Here is a 24,670-nt window from a genome sequence, read left to right as displayed (position 1 = left end):
TGCATTAAAGACTTTGGTTAATATTCCAAACATTGCACTTTTTTCTCAGCTTGGGAATTTACACAAAGTCGGAAGTACTTGGGGGTGATTGCTCTTGAGCTGTGGGCGGGACTTCCGGTGAGAGGCTTTAAAGCCCTGTCGTTACCGTTTGACGGTAAACTGTGACTGCAGAGGGTTGGCTCGTACTGTTGTGGTCACGATTGTGTCTGATACGTTCAATGCATACCAAAGGGAAGTAACACAATATAAAATAACCGGGCGAGAGAAAAAAGGAGAGCAAACTGATTTGTGAAGCCACAAGGTGATGTTTTAATTAATAAAAGAAAAAGAGGCTCACCAGCCAATTTGCAAAGCAAACTTAAGGTAAACTAAGAACAACATTCTCCTAAAACAAAGTGACCAAAGTAAACAATACACAAAGGTAAACTGGAGCACAGCTAACAATGAACAGGTTAAGGTCTCACACAGAGACACCAAACATGCTGCACATGTCACACATGCAGCCAGAGGAGAAGGAAGAGAGAGACTGACCTGATTGGGGATTGGGAGCACCTGAGGGAGAGGCTGCACCTGGAGGGAGACAATCAGGGGGAGAGAGACACACACAAAAAAACCACGGCACGTAACAGTGTCTAACAGGTATTATGTTTTACAACTGCTGAATGCTTTATATCGCCTGTATGTGCCTGGTATGTATTCTGCTGAAACGAAGGATAGTATGACTCCAGAGAGAGATATCGGCTGCTATGATTCGCTAAACCTAATTAGTCCGCTAATAGGCAATCTCACGTCCTCTCTCCGTCGTGTTGCTTCTCCTGCGACTTTTACACATGGCAATTTTGAACAGCAACTAACTTACTGAAAAGAAGTGAAGACCGGCTAATCTTTAAATTGTCGGTTTTATCTAACACGTGAATTGACAGTCAAGGGGTGCTGTCTGTTTGTCTCTCCACCACCAAAGTGAGAAATGGCCCCGGCCTCGGTGAGCAGCGAGGAGGACTACCTGTTTGTGGAGGCCAGCCACCCCAACACCGTCCTGCAGGGCCTCAACAACCTGAGGCTCAACAACGCCTTCTGTGATGTGACCCTGTGCTGCGGAGGCAAGGAGTTCCCCTGCCATCGCATTGTGCTGGCCTCCTTTAGCTCTTACTTCCAGGTAAACACAGCTCTCAGTCACCACAGTCATGGCAGTGACACACTCAATCAATCACTCAATTTCTGTTAAAGTGAAGATACCCAATACACTTGACAATTACAAAGATTGCATGGAATGTGATGCATCATACAGCAAGCATAAAAGTAAACACAAAAAATGCAATGTCAATGGGATAGATCGGATTCTTTGAAGTGTAGTTGGATGAGGTCCTTAAAGGTTCTTATGTGAGTAGATGGACAAGCAGACACGAGTACCAGCACATAAGTACTACAAAATAACAGTGTAGTGCTGTGGACAAAAAAGCACTCACAAAAAAGTTTATGTATATACTTTAAATATTTTCACAGCTCTACCTTGCTGTCAGACAGCCCTTTCCGACAGGGATCTGAAGCAACTGAAGGAATGACCAGCATCAAGAGTGACAGTTTACAGTATGGATTTATTAGCCTAGATGGAGTAGACCATGCATGGCCTTGTAGCATGGCCTTGTAACCACTACGGATAGGCCAAAATGTTATATGGTAAAACGTTCTAGTTTTTGTCACGTTTCTAGCTTCATAATGTTGGACTGCTGAAACTGAACAGTTCTCGTATCAGAATTGGACAGACCAGAGAAAAGGACATTGCAATGATCAAGCCTGGAAGATATAAATGCATGGATTACGGTTTCAGCACATTACAATGATTCAATACATCTAACTTTGGCAATATCAGTCTAAAAATATTCAATGTTAAGTTCTCATACACATGCCCACATTTCTTTGGACCAACAACTCATGGAGTCCAGATGTTCATACGCTACAAATTCATGTAAACAGTTTGGATTTTTGGGTGTTTCCTCCTTCATCTCTCCAGGCAATGTTTTCCACTGACCTGATAGAGTCCAAACAGGAACGGGTTGCCATTAATGGAGTTGAGCCTCAGATGATTGGCATGCTGGTGAGCTATGCCTACACCTCAGAGGTCTACATTTCTAAAGCAAATGTGCAGGTAAAGTATCAGCCATTCTTTCTTCTTCACTGGCACCCTTCCTCTAAAGAATCTCTGCTGAAAAACAACATTTGTTCCAGGCTCTGCTGGCAGCAGCCAACCTGTTGGACGTGATGGCCGTTCGAGAGGCCTGTTGTCGCTTTATGGAGCGTCAGATGGACGAGATGAACTGTGTGGGGATTCACTGCTTCGCTGAGGCCCATTCTTGTAAGCTGTTGGAAAAACGCAGCATGGAGTACATTCATGAGCAATTCAGCAGCGTTTCTCAGCAGGTGAGAAACGCTGATCAAACCTTTTCAGTCTACATGCTGATACCTGGGGCTTGGGTATCTGCTGTGTTTAGTTAATACGCATGTATGGAAGTGAATGGGAGCATTCTTTAACATGGAAGGCAACATCAGGTTTGAACTAAACATTGCTTTCAAAACTTTAAAAAACTAAATGTAACAAATAAATGTATAGTTCTAACTTTACTGAATAGTTTTTCACTTAAGTCAAAGTCAACTTTAATGTCAATCTTTCTTCACTAATTGTATATAGATAACAAGTTTACATGATTTAATGGAGAAATTATTGTTAGTTAAATCCCATTGATATTTTGTCCTAATACAAAACGGGTTAAGATTTATTTTTCACACAGTTTCATGTCTCGTTTTTTTCCCACTAGGAGGAGTTCCTGTCTCTGTGTGTGGACAAACTGACAGAAATCATTGCCAGTGATTATCTCAATGTGCCTAAAGAGGAGCTGGTGTTTGAGGCCGCCATGTCCTGGTTGAACAAATGTGCCACTCGAAAACAGAGCTTTGAAAAGGTCAGTTTACACACAGTTTAATATTTTATTGTTCATGTATACATTTGAAGTATAGTATCGAGCAGTAGGCATCTCTTTATATGGTGAGTCACAGTGCTGAGCAGCTGTTAGTCTTTAAAGGTCCCATGTCATGGCCATTTCTACTGATCATATTTCCATTGTTGAGGTATACTAGAATAGATTTAAATTGTGCAATTTTCCAATATCACATTGGTTTCTCATACAGCATCTCTGTATAGTATGTGTATTCACTCTCTGTCCTAAACGGCTTGTTGGAGCTCCTGCCCCCCCCCCCCCTCCCTGTGAGCCCAGTGTGCTCTGATTGGTCGGGACGTTGCGAGGCTCGTTGCTGCTCGCCACTGCTGCGAACTGCTGCGAGGAGCGGACAGGTTTCCGGGTCGGTGATACAGCGAGAACAAGCTAAACTCATCCTGAGCACACACAAACACTCACAGCCGAAGTCAAAACAATAAGTGTGGCTTGATATTGAGTAAGAAAAAGGTTTATAACGCTGTGAGAATGGGTCTGCGGAGAGCATTTCTCCGCGATCCAAACTCGTCTATTACCAGCGTTCAGGGAGCTCTATGCAAGTCAATGGGACTCCCTGTTAGTTAGCCAAGGGATCCTGGTGTGTGAGGTGCTCCACGGATTGGTCCATTTGGGCCAATCCGGTAATTTGTTGTTGATTTGGGTGTTCACACGTCACAGAACCCAGAAAGCATACAATGGAAAATGAGAAATCTCCAACGAGGCGTTTTGGGGCAGCATAGACAGGTCTTTTCTGAGTTTTACTCGCTACAGGGTGTACTTTGAGGGTTTTTGACTCTGCAGACCGTTCACATGCAGAAAAACCTTCATAACACACAAGGGGACGGGTAATAACCGGAAAAGCATGACATGGGCCCTTTAAGACATTCATAAATGAAGGATGACATGCCACCTCTGGAGAACGCTGTCTGTTGTCATTGTTGCCTTCTTTTCCTTTGAGGTGTTTTGCACTCTTGTTTTACCATGCTGGAGATGAAGACAGATATACTTAATCATTTCCAAACATTACATTCTACGGAAGGTCGAAAGACATTCTAGAGATACTGTAGCATACTGAAGCTATCAGGGAAACCATCAAAGGAAACCTGTGATGAGTGTTCAAGCTGAGCTATGTCTCTAAAAGTATAAATTAAACTGGTCGTGCTATCATGAGGGGTTATGTACTGTACTAGACTAATCATTTTCTAACATCTTATCCGGTGAGTGTGCTTAGCTAAAGAGTTCCTGGCTTCATTTTTAGCATTTTTAACTCCTGTGACTTTCCAACCAGCAGTGATAACTGTCACAGTGGCAGTTCCTTAGAGTTCTCTTTTTCTAATCCTTCCTCAAAGGTCCTTGAACACATCCGCCTGTCTCTCATCAGCCCGTACTACCTCCACGATGTGATCGAGTCTCTGGATGTGGTGAAGGAGAACCAGGCCTGCCAGAAGCTCATCTCCGAGGCCAAGGACTACCTGCTGCTGAAGGACCGCCGCGGAGAGCTCTACTGTCCCCGAGCGAGGCCGCGCAGGTCCACAGGTACACACGTTCACTTTCTATAGCTATTCTTGAAAAAATATCACATAAGTGACTGTGACATACTTTGAATCTTATCGACTCATCTGCAATTCCAGAAAATGGTCCAGCACGGCCTCACTAAACAAGCTATTCTTTTAGGGGGTTTTCAAGCGATTGTGGGATTACTATGGGATATTTGACAGCTTTTGCATCTGGTTTCAGCAATTCTCTCTGTAGGTGCTCACAAACTTCTACATCTAACACGATTAGTGGATTGATCGATCAGTCAATCAAGGTTTATCAGCAACTATTGTAATCATTGATTTAATAAAGTCATGTTTTGAGCAAAAATGCCACAAATTCATAGGTTCCAGCTTCTCAAAAGTAAATATTTGCTGGATTTAATTAAGCCAAATATGTTTGGGTTTGGCGGCATCATAACGGGCAAAAACTAAACAGAGCTGTCAATTTGCACAGAAATTGTAGAAATTGTGAGGCAGTCTATGGACCAAAAACGAATCGACCAAACGGATTAAGATACTGTATGATTTAAAAATAATCCCAACAACAGTCACAGCCCTGTATACGACCATATTGTATCCTACAGGGATTAGATGAATATCTATCCAAAGGCAAGCGTGCCTCGGCTCACGTCTCTCTGTTGTTCTACTACTGTTACCACGGCAACAGGGATAGCTGAAGTGATAGTGACAGTTGGCGGGGAGGACGACAAGGGGGTGCTGCGCAGCGTGGAGAGCTTCGATCCTCTGACCAATCAGTGGAAGAATCTGGCCGACTTGCCCTTCGCTGTGAGGAAACACGGGCTGGTCGTGTCCGGTGAGATCAATTTAAAACTCCATATTGTGTCCCCCTCTCTCTGAAATGAGCAGCAGCTATGTGACACGTCTTTTTCCTCCGCTCCTCCTCTGCAGACTCCACTCTGTATTTGGCAGGAGGAGAGTTTCCTGACGGCTCAGCCAGCAGGGAGATGTGGCGCTACGACCCCTGCTTCGACTCCTGGATGGAGATGGCTCCCATGAATGTTTCTCGCTCTGAGTTAGGTGAGGCACTCTCACTACAACAACACATAGGACCTGATTAGGCCTTTCAGTGATTTAAACTCATTTATAAGATGTCATAAATCTGTCTGTGTTGGCTAATCATTTTTGATTATAGCCAAGTTTTAGTTGAAAGAGTAGAATAGGGTAACGTTCACATTTGAACTATTAACCAATGGCTCCTTTTGAGGCTCTTTTACTGTCTCCTTATTTAAGAAAATGTCATTTCAGTTCCAAACTTCTAAATACATAACACATCACACAAAGTAAACCCCTTCCCTATCTTCCTCTCGAATCTCACCACTACCTTCAGCCTGTCACTCTGTCACTTGTGTATAACGTGAGAACGCCAGCTTTGCATTTTGTGTACAAGTGTTGTATTGAGTTTGTATGTCGAGTATGAAAAATGTTACCAGACTTGGAACCACTATGGGATGCTGTTACCTAGACTCTCTATGTATGGAACAATCTACACCTCTTTCTCTTTTCCTCTGCCAGCACATTAAACACTACACTGAGGTGCGGCATGGCTGCAGATCATATACTCTGCCTCCCAGGCACTAAAAGTTGGCCCCATTTGAATAGATATGTAACACAGTCGATAGAGTTCGGAACCCAACCCTAAAAGATAAGAATTGTTTTTTACCGTGTAGAAACAGACTACACGCATACGTTTTGTTTCCGCCGCTGAGCCAGGACACATCGAAGCTCTTAGCTCAGTTAACTCTAACATGTGGGGGTAAATATCTGTCATGTTTAGATAAAACGTGATTACTGATTTGGTTAATCTTGCCCTCAGGCCTGGTGATGCTGGATGGCTTTGTGTATGCAGTGGGGGGGTGGGAGGGGTGGGAGGGGTGGGCGTGGGAGGAGGGGTCCCGCCTGGACTCTGTGGAGTGCTACAACCCTCACACCAACTCCTGGCAGTTCACAGAGTCGGTGAAGATGGCCGTCACAAGCCCCGCTGTGGTGGCCCTGGACGGACTGCTCTACGTTACTGGTAGGAAACACAGGCTACACATGTGAACGTTTTTCCTGAGGTTGTGCTTTTTGACTAAAATATTTGCAGTTTTACCACTTATTATGCTTGTGTCAACCTGTCCTGGTAGGTGGACCCGTTCTAGAGGGTGGTGACGGCACAGACCTCGCTCAGGTGTACAACCCTAAACGCTCGATGTGGACCGAGGTTGCCCCCATGCAGATCGCCCGCTCCGGTTCAGCTGCTTGCACACTCAAAGGAAAGATTTATGTTATAGGTATGTAACACACTTTACAGCAGCTATTCCCCACCATTGTGCCTCAGAGCCGGTGTTGTAGTCAAGTCACCAATTCACGAGTCCAAGTCACTCTCGAGTCACCACTCTTCGAGTCCGAGTCACCCAAGGAGTGTCCGAGTCGAGTCCGAGTCATCATTACCTGTGTTCGAGTCCAAGTCAGAGTCACCTAAGAAGAGGTCAAGTCAGAGTCACAAGTCTTCATGTATTAATCTTCGTGGATATATGTGTTGAAATGTAGCTGCTCCTCTACATTGCTTTCATTCTGTCATGTTATACTAATCTGTCTATTGAACTGCTGTGAAGCGAGTTTGGCTACAATTCTTGTAATAGGTGCTATACAAATATAAAGCTTATTACTAATATTAATATTATTATTATTATTATATATAAATAAACTATATTTAAAATGAGTTACCTTTTTAGAGAAGTGATTATATTTGTATGCCAATATTTTCCTATGGTAAAGTTTTCGTTTTGCACTTTTATTTTGATAGTAATAAGATCGGGACTCTTATTTTGAAGGAACTTTTACCGGTTAAATCGGTTTACTGATGAAGATTAAGCCCCAGAAAGCACATGGCTACTTAGCATGCAAAATGACTCATTCTGCATGTTAAGTAGCCATGTGCTTTCGTGTTATGGCTGAATCTTTATTTATTGATTAGATCACGTTACTCTGATGATAGTGTTCAAGACAGCCTATATGTCTGAACTCGATCCTTAGAGTAATGTGTTACGGAGCCTTCTCTTCAATATTGTTTCCACATAACAAGCATTTTGCGCTGCTCTTTTCCAATGTGGAAGCAGAATGTGTGAAAGCATACAGCACGATTCGGGGTGTGTCTCTAGACATCTTTAGACTGGAATAGCGGGGCCCAGTACGTGAACTCGCCTCACAGGTGCACACGCCAGGATAGAGGACATCAGACTCTAGAGAAAACTTGCTCGAGTCCGAGTCCAAGTCCAAGTCGGAGCGTCAATGTACAAGTCGAGTCCGAGTCATCGTGGGGGGGAAAATTCACGAGTCCGAGTCCGAGTCCAAGTCAGCGTACGCGATAATTCACAAGTCCGAGTCCAAGTCATCGTGCGCGAGAATTCACGAGTCCGAGTCGCGTCAATCAGTGCGCGAGTCAGAGTCGAGTCACGAGTCCCGAAAATCGGCACTCGAGTACTCCATCTCTGCTCAGAGCATTATTTAGTGGGAGTGCAACATTTAATACAAAATAAAATGTTGATAAAATACAAAGCAAGTTTTTGGATAAATGTGCGCAATAAGAAGTTATTTCGACACACAAACATGTAATGCCCATGTTGGCCACTGTTTACATCTGATGTACTAATATAAAATGATATATTTTTTTAGAAACTAAAAGGAGATAACTCGCAGCACTAAGCAAAGTACAATCATGAAATATGAGCTTGAATAATTTACATTTAGTTAATTTATTTAAATCATTACTGCTGACAGTGGCAAGACATTTTCAGCCCAGATTATTTTTTCTCTTTTTTTTTCAGGTTACATATTTTTGTTTGGCTGAAACGTTTAAACAATCAGAAATGGGCACTAATTTACAAAAGTTACAATCTTCTTTTATAGCACCCGACAACAACACAGCAAGACCTTTTATATACATTGAAATCAAACAAGATCATGACGATCTCTTGTTTATTCTCACAGGAGGATGGGACGCCTCAACAGAGAACACGGATATGGTGGAGTGTTACAATCCAAAGACCAACAAGTGGACCATGTGCGCCCCCATGAAAGAACGACGGTACCGGCCCGGGGCGGCAGTGGTGGATGGAAAGATCTACGTCTTGGGAGGAGCAGAGGGCTGGGACAGGTGAGGGGCTCATCTGGAACATTTTGAAAAGTTGCTTGTCAATGTAATGTCATCTGATCCCAGCAGGAACTTCTGCATGAGTCCAGGATTTGACAATACATTAGGGCTTAACAATTGATGATAATTGAATGTTATCACCATCACAAGATGGACTAGTGCAATATCCAAATCCGAGGAAGGCAAATATGTGAAAGATTCCATTAATTTGTTTTTTTAAACTCTGTTTTTAAGAAGATCCTCATGAAAAACATTACAGCACGATCATTTAAAATGTTTGAATGAAATAAGAATAATGATACAACATTTTTCTTCCATTATCATGAGGCGTATCACAATATCAGCCAAAATAATCCCAGTAAGATATTTTTTTCAAGTTTTCAATTGTATTTATGTAAAAAAATGAATGAACTGCTCTTATGCAGTTGGAATGTAAAGAGGAATGTGAAGTGGCTTTTTTTTCTTGCATTAAAACCAAAAGACATTTACTGCCTTCCTACTCCTAATGCTCCTTCCCCTGTACATGCAGATATCACGACACGATCGAGAGGTACTGTGATGAGACGGACGCGTGGGAGATCGTCGGGGAGATGCCCACCAGTCGCCGCTGGCTCAGCTGTGTGTCTCTCCAGCTCAGGAAGGACATCCACATGTGCTGCTTACCCGGGACGCCAAACGACATTTGAGTGACAGTGTCTGAATCTTTCATGGTTGTTCATTGCACCCTCATTAGGGGACAGTGCCCTACAAAGCTCAGAGCTGTGGAGAGCAGCTGACTGAGATGGGATGCCGGGATCTGGCACGGCGCTGATTGAGCTGTTACCGGCGGCAAAGAGTAGTCGGTTTTTGATCGACGTCTGCTTGTGGAATGAGTCACAATTGTGTCCCATTTTTGCCTTGATGACAAAAGACATATGGTACACAGATCTTAAGTTACTGATTGACGATTGAGTCAGCAGTATGATCTGGCTCTCTGTATGATGTATGTTTACGGTACTGTTTTGATGTTCGAACACCTCAAATCTGTGAATAGCCAACGTAGTGTATTTTTGTACTGTTATAAATATGTGAAGTATTTATTGGGGTGTGATTAGCTGTGGGAAAGATATTTTAAAAAATGTAAACATTTCACTCCATCAAAAGATTCTCTATGGGCCAAATAATCTTTCTGTGAATCTTTTTGAAGGTCACACGTGAAAAAGTTGTCTGTGAGCTGTGTTTTTGTAAGTAATGCTTTGTAAGTTCTGAATTATAGTCTTTACTACCTGTAATATGTTGATTCTATTTTTGTAATATGTGTCATGTATTGTAGTGACTTTTAATGGAGTGGGTTCTAATAAATAGTTTCAATTATGTATTGCGAGTGCAATTTGTTTTGTTGTTGCTATTTCAGAAACGGGCTTAAACAACTTTAAACGTTTTGCAAATGTGTATATTGAAGCAAAGCCAGTAGAAAATGTCCACTATATAAAGTAAAGAGATAATAGACCAAGCTACGTATTGTTTTTATTTATTGCATTTCATTTTGACTCAATAGGCGCGTTCACACCAAGTACTTTGCCGTATTTAGTGCCGGTGTTGTGTCAAATGATGCACCCCCATCATGAAATGCCCCCCTTGTCACGGGAACTGGGGTTACGTATTGTAACCCAGCTTCTATGAGTATAGGCGCAGCCCTCTAAGGCTATCGCTATTGGGTAATCCCACTGCACGTGTGCAGCACTGACAGACTTAATCCACGCCCACCTATGACGTGGGCCCCACCTACGGCCTCACTTCCGTATAAATAAGGAAGTAGGCCCGACCAACTGCTCCCACGCCAACAGCTTTTCTTCAGCTATTCACGGAGCCACTGGGGCCCGAACCTTAGAGGGCTGCGCCTATACTCTTATGGCGCATTTCCATTGCAGCGCGTAGCTCGCTTTAAGCGTGCCGTGTCGTGCCGTCCCCTTTTTTGGTTGTGCTTCCACTAGGCCTCGTTCCGGTGCGGCACGGCGCGAGGCCACTTTTTCCCCTCTTTTCTGGCCCTAGAAAATTGTGGTTCTATCGGGGCCAACAAACAGGGCTGAGTCGGGCTGAGTATGCTAAACTAGAGAGAGGAGCGCTGGCAAGAGGGCTAGAACTACAACAAGATGGACATATTTGACCGTGATTTAATTGTAATACACGTTTCAAAATGATGCCGAAGTAACAACATACTGATACCGGTTAGTAAAAACCATGAATTAATGCTTTGTCAAGTCTGCAGACAGACGGCAGGCGAAAAACCTTTTAAAATTCGTGTTTTTCTAGATGGAGATTGGCTAAGCTAACGCAGTATATGCCCCGACCGTCCACACTCACAACAACGGCCTATACAGACATAAATAAAGCAGCGACTGTATTCACCATGACACAGGCACTCTGTGGTGTGTACTTGTTTAACTTTTGTCGAGTTTCTGAACATATATAAGGAGCTGTGAGCTCTGAGTGCTCACAGCTAACGGCTGTGTTGTGTTTCTGGATTTCTCATTGAAGATGACGTCACGGCTCCGCCTACACTGCGTTACTATAGTAACTACCCCAGTTCCTAAACTGTAATGGAAGCGCAGCATGAAGTGAGTCGGCCCTGTTAAGGCCCAACGCGGCCAAGCCGTACCGAGCCGTACCGAGTGTGGCCGAGGCCGACCGTGTAGTGGAAATGCGCCAATAGAAGCTGGGTTACAATACGTAACCCCAGTTCTATTTCGTATAAGGCTTCGCCCTCTAAGGCTATCGCTATTGGGTTAAGGGCGAAGCAGGATGTAGTCCACGCCCCACTGGTCCGTCCGTTACCAGGAGCACAAAAAACACACCTACTCAATTTAATAACCCATGTCCATTGCGCCATGCGTAATGGAGCATCACAGTCCCTGGAAATGTAGCATTTAAAATGAATATTCTCCATGAGGGAATGAAGGTGAATACCTGTCGTTATAAAAAGTAGAGACCAAAGTCCTTGTTACAACGAAAAAAGAGAGGAAACAGGGCAGCTCTCTGAGTGCCGACAGGCAGGAGAGAGGGCACACAGTTGTGTCCCCGACATTACTCTGACAGGACATTCAGTACTGAGTGTTTCAGAGAGGAATGGGAGACATCCCTCAAATAAAAACGAATAAAAGAACAGGGGGAAGACCAAGATGCTGCAGTGCAAATGTCTTCCACTGTCGGTCCTCCGTGCAACACCATAGAGGTTGATACAATTCCTCTGGTGCCGTGCGCTTGATGTTCTCCGGAGGATCCGCCCCAGAGGAGACATACGCCTGTGACACAGCCTCACACAGCCAGTGTGACAGGCGTTGTGCAGACAGAGGCTGCCCCATTGAGCGCTCTCTGTAATGCACAAACAGACGCTGGAAACTGCGCAACACAGCCGCGCATGCCGTATAGCATGACAGCGCGCGCACGGGATGGAGGAGATGAGATGTGGCTTCCTCCTCTGATGTGTGAGGAGGAGGAAAAAAACCCTCCAAAGTTATCACTCTTGATCTAAAAAAGAGACCTGTGATAATTTTTAGCATAAAAACCAGGCTTGGGCGCAAAACAGCTATAGCTGCCATCTCCTTGGATCTGGAGACATGACGGAGCCACAGAGAGAGCAGACAAATCACTCACCGCTTTTAGCTGATGTCAGAGCCAAGAGCAGAGCTACTTTGGCTGACAAGAACTTTTAGGGGGACCTGATCTAAAGGTTCAAATGGAGCTTTTCTCAGTGCGCGTAACACTAAAGCCAAATCCCATTGAGGTGCCAAAGCGCGTGACACAGGTCTGAGTCTCTGTACTCCCCGTAGAAAACGTTTTGTCAGAGGGTGACTAACACCGTGCTGACACCAAACCTACGTGGCAAGATGAAATGGCAGCAGCATATGTTTTGACCGTGCTATAAGCCAGTTCCTGTCCAGCAACAGCTGGAGGAACGACAGCACGTGAGGCAGGGTGACCGTAACGGGGTCCAGGCTTTTCCCTACATGTCAAACGGAACGCTGTCCATTTGGCTGTGTATGATGCTCTGGTGTAGCAGCTGCGCTGATCGTACACCTCCCTGGCGATTTATGTAGGCCGCCGCTGCTTTGTTGTCTGTTCGAATCAACACATGTTGATTGTACCGCAACGGGGCGAAAAAATGCTGGATTACTCTCCATACGAAGAGTAATTCCAGCACGTTTATATGGAGAGACATATGAACCGGCCACTGTCCCCCCCCTGCCTGCGACATGCACGTTCCTCAGCCTGCGAGAGATGCGTCTGTGAACACTGCGGTGTGTGACGTCACTCTGCTCAGGGGCACCCCCACTGACAAGGCGTGGAGATTTTTCCAATAGGTTAAAACCAAACCCACGGAAGGAGGAATGTACACCATGCGTCTCCTCTGACGCACAGGGTCGATGCGCAGGCGAATAAACCACCTCTGGAGTCTCCTCAAGTGAAGGAGACCCAGGTCGATCACCACGTGACCAGCTGACATCATGTCTAAAAACTGTATCACGGAGAGGGCTGTCACCGCCCCGCGGGGTGTGACGCGCCGGAGGAGAGCTGTCACTTTCTCCCCTCTCCGCTGTGAGAGTCGCGCTCTCATGCGGGCTGAGTTCAATTCCACTCCCAGTTAAATGATAACCTGGGAGGGAAGAGGACAGCTCTTCTTCCATTTGATAATGAAAACCCAGGCTTGACAGATGCTCCAGCACCTGTTTGATCGTCAGCATGGGAAAAGGCCATTCCCTTGTTGAACACTGACAGATCGAGGATGGGTCTCATTCCCCCCGCCCCGTCTCCTTCGGGACCAGAAAATAGCGGGAGTAAAAACCCCTGATTTTCTTCCCCTTGAGGAACCCTGGAAAAAGGCTTCCTTTAACAGAGTTCCTGCCGCTCTGCACGGAGCGCGAGACACTGTTCCTGGGATGACAGGGTTCCCTGTTATCCCGTAGAACTGCGGGGGGGAGAGGCGAACTACAGAGACTACCCTCTGCCCATCCGCCTCTTATCCATCTGTCCATCAGACACACACGCCGCCACCCTGAGTAATACTCTGATAGCGCCGGGTGTACATTCTCTGGATGTGCTGTGGTTGGTGGCAAACCACGCCAGAGCCCTCCACACACTGCATTTCACACAGGCTCTCATTATGTCGCCGTTTTAGGAGAAGTCTCTTAAACCGCGCGTTCACGCTCAACACCACTAAGGGATGAGCGGAGGTGTGTGCAGTGCTGTCCCCACGAGGCGTAATAATGGCCCCTTTGATCCATTAATGGAGGGGGCGTAGTCATCCGACTTGTGCCCTCCACTCGGACCCAGGACTCAAGGCTTCGTCCACGGAGTAAACCTCCTGGACTGCCCAATCATCCTCGACCGCAGCAGCAGCAGCGAGAGCGTCCGCTCTCTGCTGTTTGAGGGCCAGAGGGAGATGGGTACCTAGTGAGCATGACACCTGGGGGGCGTGAGCTCATTACGACCGTGGGTAGGAGGTACGTCTGAGACAGAGGAAAAATCCGTGCTGCCTAATAACCGTACGGTTTAAGGTAGACGAATTGAATAGTAAGCCCTGCCGTTTTATTAACTGATAAGTTAAAAAACCCAGCCGGCTTAAGCAGCGAGCCATGCTGCCAAGTAACCAATAGGATATTGGCAGCCGGCTTTACCGGGGAGCCTTGCTGCATATTACAGTACTTCCCTCTGTCCATCGAACACACGCGCCGTCCACTCAGCGCGCGAACCTGCTCTGGATGTGCTGTGGTTGTCATGGTGACGAGCCACGCCAGAGTCCTCCAGACGCTGCATTTCACACAGACTCTCATTTATGTCACGTTTAGGAGAAAGCTCGTAAACCGGACCTTGAGGTGCGTTCACGCTCAACACCCCTAAGGGATGAGCGGAGGTGTGTGCAGTGCTGTCCACACTGTAATAATGGCACTCGTGGGCTTATTACAACCGTGTGTAGGAGGTAGGTCTGGGACAGAGGAGAAAAACCGAGCTGCCTAAAAACCAATAGGTTTTAAAGACAGCAGATTTATGCAGCGAGCCATGCTGCCTATAACCGAAAGGTTAGGGGCAGCCGGCTTACCCGGTGGGCCTTGCTGCATAATATTAACCATCTGTCCACCGAACACACGCGCCGCCCTCTGAGTAATACTCTGAGAGCGCGCGACATGCTCTGGAAAGTGCTGTGGTTGTCATGGTGACGAGCCACGTCAGAGCCGGAGGGGGCCTCCACACGCTGCATCTCACTCCGGCTCTCACCCTGTCTCTGTTTAGGAGTGTTAAGGCTCGTAAACTGGACATTGAGGCGCGTTCCCGCTCAACCCTGCTGAGGAATGAGCGAGGTGTGTGCAGTGCTATTCACACAGTGCGTAATAACAGCCCTGGGCTCATTACGACCGTGTGTAGTAGGCACATCTGGGACAGAGGAAAAAACCGTGCTGCCTGCTAACCGACAGGTTAGGAGCATCAGGTTTAAACGTCAAGCCCTGCTATCTAATAACCGCCTGGTTAAATACAGCATGGCTTGTGCCGCGAGCCCTGCTGCCTGCTAACTGACAGGTTACAGCCGGCTCAAACGGCGAGCCCCGCTGTCTGTTAACCGACCGGTTAACCCCAGCTGGCTTATGCACCTCCACACGTTGTATTGCACAGCAGCTCTCATCATGTCTCCGTTTAAGAGAAGGCTCGTAAACCGGACATTGAGGCGCGTTCACGCTCAAACCCGCTTGAGGAATGAGCGGAGGTGTGTGGAGGTATATCTGTAACATAGGAAACAAGCCCGTGCTGTTTAATCAACCGACAGGTTTTAAAGACAGCCGGTTTGTGCCGCGAGCCCTGCTGCCTAATAACCGATAGGCTATGAGGCAGCCGCTTATACAGCTTTTTTATGTCATCCGGAAGAGAGCTCTCCTGAACCGGGGGAACGGGGAGATCTCATTAGGCGGCTGCCTTTCCGATGATCTCCGGGAGTTCCTGGAGAATACCGCCTATACGGCAGATCCGAGATGGCGGATAGAGGGACCCGGTGACCCGGTGTCAGCCCGGCAGCCGAACCCATAGGCTCGGCTGTCGGGCTGACAGTCTCCCCCGTCCGGAGGAGAGGGAGGATGGGGCCGGGGGAACCACATGGTGATCCGTGACTGCTGCCCGCCACTCAGATCCAATAAATCAAGGGCTTGATCCACAGAGTAAGACTCCTGGACTAGCCAATCATCCTCAGCCGCAGCCGCGAGAGCGTCCGCTCTCTGCTGTCTGTGGGCCAGAGGGAGACGGACACAATGAGTGCACGACACCTGGGGAGTGAGAGCCGCGTTTGCGTGCTCCCATCCCCGGCAGTACTTACCTGTATCGTCTGTGTAAAGCCGCTTCCTTTCTCCCTGAAGCGAGCCAGCCACAGCCGGTCGTAACTCATATGTCGGGCTGACCCCGAGCCCCCGCCCTGTCTCCCCCGTCCGGAGGAGAGGGAGGATGGGGCCGGGGGAACCCCATGGTGATCCGTGAATGGAGGGGAAGGAGTCGCCTGACTGCTGCCCGCCACTCGGATCCCATAAATCAAGGTCTTGGTCCACGGAGTAAGACTCCTGGACTAGCTAATCATCCTCGGCCGCAGCAGCGAGAGCGTCCTCTCTCCGCTGTCTGTGGGCCAGAGGGCCAGTGCTTCTGCAACGGAGTGCTGAAGAAAAATGGGAGCAGATGGTCGGGCCTACTTCCTTATTTATACGGAAGTGAGGCCGTAGGTGGGGCCCACGTCATAGGTGGGCGTGGATTAAGTCTGTCAGTGCTGCACACGTGCAGTGGGATTACCCAATAGCGATAGCCTTAGAGGGCGAAGCCTTATACGAAATAGAACGTGCATTTCTAAATTACACGTTTACACCTTAAAACGATGTTTAAACCGAAAAGTAAACGTTCAGGGTTTTTATTAATGGTAATTTTCAGACTGTGAGTTGTTTAGTGGTAGCTCATATAGTCTTGATTCTTGTGGTTCAACTTTTCGCTCCGTATTTGATGGGAGTGGTGTCGAAATTCATTCGTCACTTCCTTTTCAGTTTTTTTTTTTTTTTATCTTTTTTTTTTCTTATTGTTACGTCCTGTCTGTATACACGTGCTTTAAAATGTATTGTTTAATTTGACATATTTGTCATATAATCAAAATATATGTTTACAAATGTTACATAGTCTTTGTCAGCATAGTTTTGCCACGTTATGCACCCCTTGCTATCTTACATAATAAAAGTGTCACATTCATGAAACTTGCTACATTCATTGGTACTGGTCCTACAACTATACCCTGAAAAATGCTTGAGGGTGGGATTAATATAAACGTCTTATGGGGGGGGGGTGCATTTTATGACAGGCCTGGTTATCACAATATGCCCCCCCTTAATATCTTACAAAAATAAAAGTGTCACATACATGAAACTGGCTCCATTCATTGGTACTAGTCCTACAACTATACCCTGAAAAATGCTTGAGGGTGGGATTAATATAAACATCTTTGGGGGGGGGGTGGATTTTATGACAGGCCTGGTTTATCATCCGAGTCAGAAATAAAACAAATATGGAGTGAGGGCCGTACATACACACAGTAATTAATAATACATGTTGAATGAAATAAAGAAATAAAGTGACATATTATCCATACTCAAATTGTGTACATTATCACACATAAAATAAACATTCATTTTGAAGATTAGAGTCCAGTGACATGGTAAGCAATCAAAGTCAGTGTGAACAACATGTCATATTCATCTTTAACCCTTGTGTTGTGTTCGAAAGCTGTTACCGTTCATGGTGTTCGCGGGTCAATTTTGACCCATGATTTATCTCCATCTCCAAAACACTCCAAAATAATGACCAAACAATCCTGTTGTAATTTAAAGGTTATGATGGAGTTAAAACAATAAGGATGATAGTCATTATTTTGGAGTGAATGTTTATTTTATGTGTGATAATGTACACAATTTTAGTATGGATAATATGTCACTTTATTTCTTTATTTCATTCAACATGTATTATTAATTACTGTGTGTATGTAAATGTGTTGGACAATTGCAGGACTAGCCCTCACTCCATATTTGTTTTATTTCTGACTCGGATGATAAACCAGGCCTGTCATAAAATGCACCCCCCCCCAAAAGATGTTTATATTATTCCCACCCTCAAGCATTTTTCAGGGTATAGTTGTAGGACTAGTACCAATGAATGGAGCAAGTTTCATGAATGTGACACTTTTATTTTGTAAGATAGCAAGGGGGGGCATATTGTGATAACCAGGCCTGTCATAAAATGTACCCCCCCCCAAAAGATGTTTCTATTAATCCCAACCTCAAGCATTTTTTAGGGTATAGTTGTAGGACTAGTACCAATGAATGGAGCAAGTTTCATGAATGTGACCCTTTTATTTTGTAAGATAGCAAGGGGGGGCATATTGTGATAACCAGGCCTGTCATAAAATGCAGCCCCCCCCAAAAAAAGATGTTTCTATTAATCCCACCCTCAAGCATTTTTTAGGGTATAGTTCTAGGACTAGTACCAATGAATGGAGCAAGTTTCATGAATGTGACACTTTTATTATGTAAGATAGCAAGGGGTGCATAACGTGGCAAAAATATGCTGACAAAGACTATGTAACATTTGTAAACATATATTTTGATTATTATATGACAAATATGTAAAATTAAACAATACATTTTAAAGCACGTGTATACAGACAGGACGTAACAATAATAAGAAAAAAGATTAAAAAAAACAAAAACTGAAAAGGAAGTGACGAATGAATTTCGACACCACTACTAGTGCCCTGATATATATGAAAGGCTACTTCATAATTTAGCTTTTATTGTTCAAGCTTCACTCACGTCATTTAAAATCTCATACTCATCCTAAACTAGACATAATTAGGGAAAACATCTTAGTATGAATATCTTTATGTATACTATCAATTTATTTATCGACCACAAAACTAAGTTTATAATAGTTTTGGTAACTTTGAACCTCCTGCAAAAGTTTATCTTGAAGTCCTATATAATCTTTGATCGTCTGCTGCAGTGGATTCTGGGTAATACGTCAGCCAGCCACCGCCATATCTGTCTTTCTGTACCGGTTGAAGGAGACCGGAGTCATGAGAGGAATCCGATCCCTCCACAATATCCCCGTGAGTTCCGTTTTTCTCAGTTTGATATAAGCCGTGTAACCGTCAGGAGTTCAACTCGTTGTGATTCTGGAGCTGCTTGAGAGGGGAATTAAGCTCCAGTTAGCCTGCTGGCTAGTTAGCTTGCTAGGTGGCTAGCTAATGCAGGTTTATCTAACGTTAGGCTTGTTTTCATGGTTTCATAATCACACCCTGAAGTCAGTCACATGTACAGAAAGCCCAGTTTAACGTTACGTTTCCAGTAAAACAGTTTATTAAATACTTATAGCTGTGTAGCTTGTTTTTGGTTAGCTTCCTGCAACCTGAAGGTCATGTCAGAAGCCAGGTAAGGTTTTCCCAAATATTTTGGTTGAGGTGTCTCCAAACGAATTAATGTGGTCATAGCTGAGTGACAACCAGATATTTTACGGCCACAGGCTTTGTTTAAACTTTACAGGAAACATGTGTAATGTTATTTGTGTTTATACTGTAATGTTAGTAAAGTTACACGGGTTATTTCGGGACAACCTAACATTACACTGACACACCAGCTCTGCTTTATGACAGGCTGTCAGTGCATGACAAGCCAGAGGTGGAAACTATCATTACTTATTTGTGCCCAATACAATTGTTCAAGTCTTTTAGGCTTTGTCATGCTGTATTTGATCTTTGGGCACATGGTACTACTTAAAAAGATATGTTTTATTATATATAAAACAACACGGAGGAGGTCCCATACACAAAGGCTAATTATAGTACACAAATGGCTGTTTCTCAAAAACTACATGGGGCATGTTGAATATCAAAGGTCTGCAAACATGCACACAGAATACAAATATTGCATTTGAAATACATCTTAAAAACACAATGTTTTTCCTGACTTAGACAATGTGTAATAAAAAAACAAGTTTAATCATCAAACTTGATAATACTACAAATATCATCATATAGTGCATACACCTGTTGCTTACCTGTTGTTAGTGATATGATCCGACCCCTCAGATTTACTTTGGAGGAGGGGCAGGGAAACAAATGTATCTCTTAAGCCCTCATGTACTTGTATCAGAGGTTGATAGGTGACCGCTGCTGTAAGGAAACATTAGAGGTCATATTACTCTTCGTGGGCAAAAGGGATAGTCCAGATTGTCTGATAGGGGATCCTATCCATAGTCAGTGTATTACTAACAGTAAATATCGCTCCAGTTTTTAGAAACATACCAGCTCCTGGGCTGTGGACTGGGGCCTAAGCGAAAAATATTTTAGCCACCTTAAAGCTAGTTTAATTTGTCGCTATATTTAGTTTTATTTTGACAGCTTGACCTCGCTGTCAGACAGTCCCTTTCCAATGCTAATGCGGTCAGTAAAGACAACTCATCTTTAGGTTTCACAGGATACATGATTGCCAGTCTTTGGTTAAACTTATTTTTCTTTAATCCTTATGTTGAGTCTGTACCCCTTTTTAACTGGAAAACACAAGTCAAGAGCAGTGAAAGAAAACAAGATGCTTGTGTTAAATCGTGTGTCTCCTCTTCCTACAGAAACGCTGCTATGCGGCTGCCAGGAGGAGTCCAGCTCTCACTGAACCCCTCGCTCTGCCGTCCTTAGCTAAACCTCTCCCTCCCCAAAATGTCCAGGTAGGCACTGCTCACATATAAAAACCCATATCTGTTTCAGCCTACAATCACGCTGGACATTGTTTGATTGCAAGTTCCCAGTAACAATTGTTTTTGCTGCTTCAGGTGTCGAAACTTCCCAACGGTCTGGTGATAGCATCGCTGGAGAACAACTCCCCGCTGTCCAGTGTCAGTGTGTTTGTGAAAGCTGGGAGTCGCAATGAGACTGTGGAGAACCAGGGCGTCTCTCATGTGCTGCGACTGGCAGCAAACCTGGTAACTTGTGATTGTGTGTTCTGTAGCTGCTTACTGTGTACTTCTCCTGAGTAAATGTACTTTGATAAGCAGTATCTCAGCCATTGGACTGTTATATCTTAACCTGTTTATCACCCACATGCTGTAAAAAGTTGTTGGAAACACTTTGTGTTGTGTTTTAGACCACTAAGCGTGCATCTGCCTTCAAGATCTGTCGTGGTTTGGAGGCACTGGGGGGCAGCCTGAGGTCAGTGACGGTACTATCTGTACATGCACACACTGACAGTCTAAAAATAAATACCAGTGTTACCTTATAGCCCCATTGATACATCTGTGTTGTCACCTGTTTACTTTTAGTGTGACATCATCAAGGGAGACCACCGTCTACACGGCAGGATGCATGAGAGACAACATGTAAGTGCTGCTTTCTTTATGTCAAGCCTTAAATGCTGTTCTACTCCCATGTTGATGACTATGTAAGTGTTAACATGACTGTATCTGTGTGTGCAGAGATTCATTATTTGATTATCTGGTCAACGTGATCACAGCTCAGGACTTTCGGCCGTGGGAGGTGTCCGAACTGACGTCCAGAGTGAAGATCGACAAGGCTCTGGCTCAGCAGTGTCCTCAGATAGGTCGGTAGCAACAGTTCAGCTCTGAACATCCTGCTTTCTCACTGTGGTAATGGAGTCAGTCTGTCATTATGTTGAGTCGAAGGAGAGCAATTGTACGCAAAGGACTTTAGGTTCAAGGCTATCAGAAACATTTGGTAAAAGGTAACGCCTGCACACTTAGTCCATGCCACCAACATTCTTTAAATGACTCTATTAGAGTAATTATTCCACTACTTTACATTTCATTTTATTCTATTTTACAAGTACACATTTGACTTATTCCTTCCTTTACTTGCACAGTTATGTCTCCTGCACCATTATGTTGCACTATTTAATTTATTATTTCATTCATTATATCATTGTATGTTCAGCGGTTCCTGGGACTTTAGATTGTCATGGTCACTGTGCATGCCTGCCGCTGTAACTATTGAGCATTTGACAATAAAGCCTTTAAATCTTTGAATCTTGAAAAGCCATTGGACTTTTCTAAAAAACTAGTCCATGAATTACTGGCAATTCTTCAGTAGGATTGGCTCATCACAGGGTCTCATTAGCTTTACATTTAATGTTAAAAATGCTCAAAGACATAGTAAAAAACATGAAATTCTGTGTTGGTGGTTTATCCATCTCTTGTGACATTTTAAATACTTGTCAAAAAAAACAAACAATTTATTTCCCCCCTTATCATCCCCCTTTAAAAATGCAGGTAAGGGAGACAGAGAGGGGAGGTGAAGAGACATTTGTCACATTACAGAAACTAAACACACTGAATGGAAAACAAGATGTAATTTATGGAGCATGCTAACTAAAGTTCTTGCCGTTTTTTTTTCTACTTTCTCCCGCAGGTGTTATTGAGAAGTTGCATGAAGCAGCGTACAAAAATACCCTGTCCAACTCTCTGTACTGCCCGGACTACATGGTCGGCCATGTCTCTTCTGCACAGGTATGAATCTTATTTATTAAAATATATGAATATATCTGACATAAGCTTTTTTTCTTTTGCTCTAACACACTTTTCTTCTCCTTATCGCCCCCTTGTAGCTGCATTCATTTGTTGCGGACAATTTCACCACTGGGAGAATGGCTCTTGTAGGACTAGGTGAGTGTCACAGCTGATTTTTACAATCCTCAAATGTAGCCTCAGCCCAAACACAGGGGTAGAAACATATAGGCCAACAGAGATACTAATGTAGTTTAGTTGAACATGTAATGAGTGAAACATGCCCGCAAGCAAACACTGCATGTGTCAACATGCCTGAAGTGATTACACATACACTTTTATGGATGTTTTTCTATCCCGGGAATGTAAGGTGTTTTTCAGCTTGTGTGCTCTGTTCCACTTAATTTGCATGTTAACATTAGTTTTGTCTGATTCCTGCGTGCAGGTGTGAAGCACTCTGTCCTAAGGCAGTTGGGCGAGGGGCTCCTGAGTGAGCGCAGCGGGGCGGGAGCGCCTGTGGCTCAGGCTGTGTACCGCGGAGGTGAAGCTTCAGTTTAATAACACATTACCCTCTTAGATTTATCACTGGAACATTGTCATAATGCTATTGTTTTTTGCAGGTGAGCTGCGGGTGCAGAACGCCGATGACCTGGTCCACGCCCTAATTACCAGCGAGGGCGGTGTGACAGGAAGCGCAGAGGCTAATGCCTTCACCGTGTTGCAGAGGATCCTGGGAGCTGGGCCACATATTAAGAGAGGCTCCAACATCACCAGCAAGCTGAGCCAGGGTATTGCCAAAGCCACCACACAGCCATTTGATGTAAGTTTAAAAAAAGAGAGGATATTATTTGGTGTTGTTTAGTTGTAGTCTTACTGTGTTTGCATTAGTTATAAATGTGCTGTCTTTCAGGCCACAGCCTTCAATGCCTCATACACCGACTCCGGCCTGTTTGGCATATATACCATTGCACAAGCTGACTCAGCAGGAGAGGTGATTGACTAATATACTAATTCAAAGATAAATGTTATCCGATCTAAAATCTGCATTGATGCCAGAGTCTACATTTCTCTAAACTGCTGCTTGTGCTCTGTGTAGGTGATCCAAGCTGCCGTTGCTCAGGTGAGCGGTGTGGCAGAGGGAAATGTATCGGAGGAGGACGTCATCAGAGCAAAGTGAGTTCACTGAGTAACGTTAGACAGACGAAGGTGAAGCCTTCTTTGTACCAGAACAATATGATTGACTTCTCTGCTTAGGAACCAGGTGAAGGCAGAGTACCTGATGTCGATAGAGAGCGCAGAGAGTCTGATGGAGGAGATCGGGGCTCAGGCTCTGAGCACTGCAGCGTACCAGCTCCCTGACGCCATCCTCCAGGCCATAGATGGTGTCACCCATGACGAAGTGGTCAAGGTGAGAGTCTCTACTGTAGAGGTGGTGATACTGTTTGTCAAAAGTGAATCATTAAGTTTAGATCTTTTATCAGACATTCCCTTTTGCAATGTATTATTATCAGCAGGTATCTGGTTTCAAAAAAGCTATTACTTGCAAAAAATAAACAGAAGGTGTCTTCAGATCTTACTTTCAGTGAAAGAAAATACTTGAAACATGAGAGGAAATCATCTCAACATGTATTGAGAACAATTAACATAACAAAAACTCAAAGAAGTTGCACTACCAATAAATGCAGAAAGATAATATAATGTGACAACTTTTATTAATTAAGTAAATAGAGTTGTATTGGAGATGTAATTTAGCACTTAAGAAAATGCTTTAAATTAAAGCGTTTCCTATGACCTTTACCTTGACAGGCTGCGAACAAATTTGTGGATGGCAAGAAGACCATGGCATCTTGTGGACAGCTGTTGAATACACCTTTCGTTGATGAAGTATGAAGATAAATCATAAGAACGGTTGGTTTTATTTCTGGCTCGCTGTGCCGGGCTGCTTCAAAAGGAAAGAGGACATCAAAGCCTCCTGCAAACATTCATCTGATGTGACCAATCATGTGTCTGTCCTGCAGTAAGTGCACCAACAAGGACCTGGAGAATCATAATGCAATATCTTTTTTGTTTTCTGTCAATTTAACTGTATATCTATGTAAATTAAAGAACGTGATAACCACTGGCTGTTGCTTGTATTTGTATCTTGAAATGAATCCAGATTTACTTAAGGTTCATGTTTTATCAGGAGAGTTGAGGCATCTCTGTTAAGGCTGTTCAGGCAGCTGGTATTTTCAGCACTTCGAGATGTTGTTCCATTCTTCAACCAATGGAGGGACACAAAAGCACAAACATGACTAAGAAGGATTTAACGTTGCCAATGCTGAACATCCTACATTACATTTTTAGCTGTCCTGTTTTCACTTGTAATTATTTTTGCAGCATTGTTAAGTATAATTCACTAAAGAGAAAAGTAAAACCAGAATGATATACATAAAGAATACAAA

The 24,670-nt window shown here is 44.3% G+C and overlaps 2 protein-coding genes across 3 annotated transcripts; both read left to right on the top strand.

Annotated features, from left to right (window-relative positions):
• The first annotated feature begins 459 nt into the window (after positions 1-459).
• Positions 460-10,033, top strand: LOC117492298 (kelch-like protein diablo). 2 transcript variants are annotated; one of them, XM_034142466.1, is made up of 12 exons: positions 460-639; positions 962-1,156; positions 2,012-2,146; positions 2,227-2,418; positions 2,814-2,957; positions 4,337-4,523; positions 5,193-5,339; positions 5,435-5,563; positions 6,360-6,560; positions 6,670-6,816; positions 8,516-8,681; positions 9,208-10,033. In XM_034142466.1, the coding sequence occupies exons 2-12, from the start codon at positions 968-970 to the stop codon at positions 9,362-9,364; spliced, it is 1,794 nt and encodes a 597-aa protein (XP_033998357.1). In that variant the 5' UTR covers positions 460-639; positions 962-967; the 3' UTR covers positions 9,365-10,033. The 2 variants fall into 2 exon arrangements, with proteins under 2 accessions (XP_033998357.1, XP_033998358.1); XM_034142467.1 differs by lacking the exon at positions 460-639 and adding an exon at positions 658-689.
• Positions 10,034-18,719: 8,686 nt separating this feature from the next.
• On the top strand, positions 18,720-24,346 carry LOC117493377 (cytochrome b-c1 complex subunit 2, mitochondrial). The gene is made up of 14 exons (XM_034143904.1): positions 18,720-18,828; positions 20,343-20,438; positions 20,544-20,693; positions 20,855-20,919; positions 21,030-21,086; positions 21,183-21,307; positions 22,132-22,229; positions 22,328-22,385; positions 22,672-22,767; positions 22,847-23,046; positions 23,137-23,217; positions 23,323-23,399; positions 23,481-23,634; positions 24,033-24,346. Exons 1-14 carry the CDS (start codon positions 18,796-18,798, stop codon positions 24,114-24,116), a joined length of 1,374 nt encoding a protein of 457 aa, XP_033999795.1. The 5' UTR covers positions 18,720-18,795; the 3' UTR covers positions 24,117-24,346.
• Positions 24,347-24,670: the final 324 nt, after the last annotated feature.

Source organism: Trematomus bernacchii, unplaced genomic scaffold, assembly GCF_902827165.1.
Source record: "Trematomus bernacchii unplaced genomic scaffold, fTreBer1.1, whole genome shotgun sequence".
Lineage (NCBI taxonomy): Eukaryota > Metazoa > Chordata > Actinopteri > Perciformes > Nototheniidae > Trematomus > Trematomus bernacchii.
The sequence above is the reverse complement of the archived record's forward strand: the minus strand, read 5'-3'. Positions and strand labels throughout refer to the sequence as shown.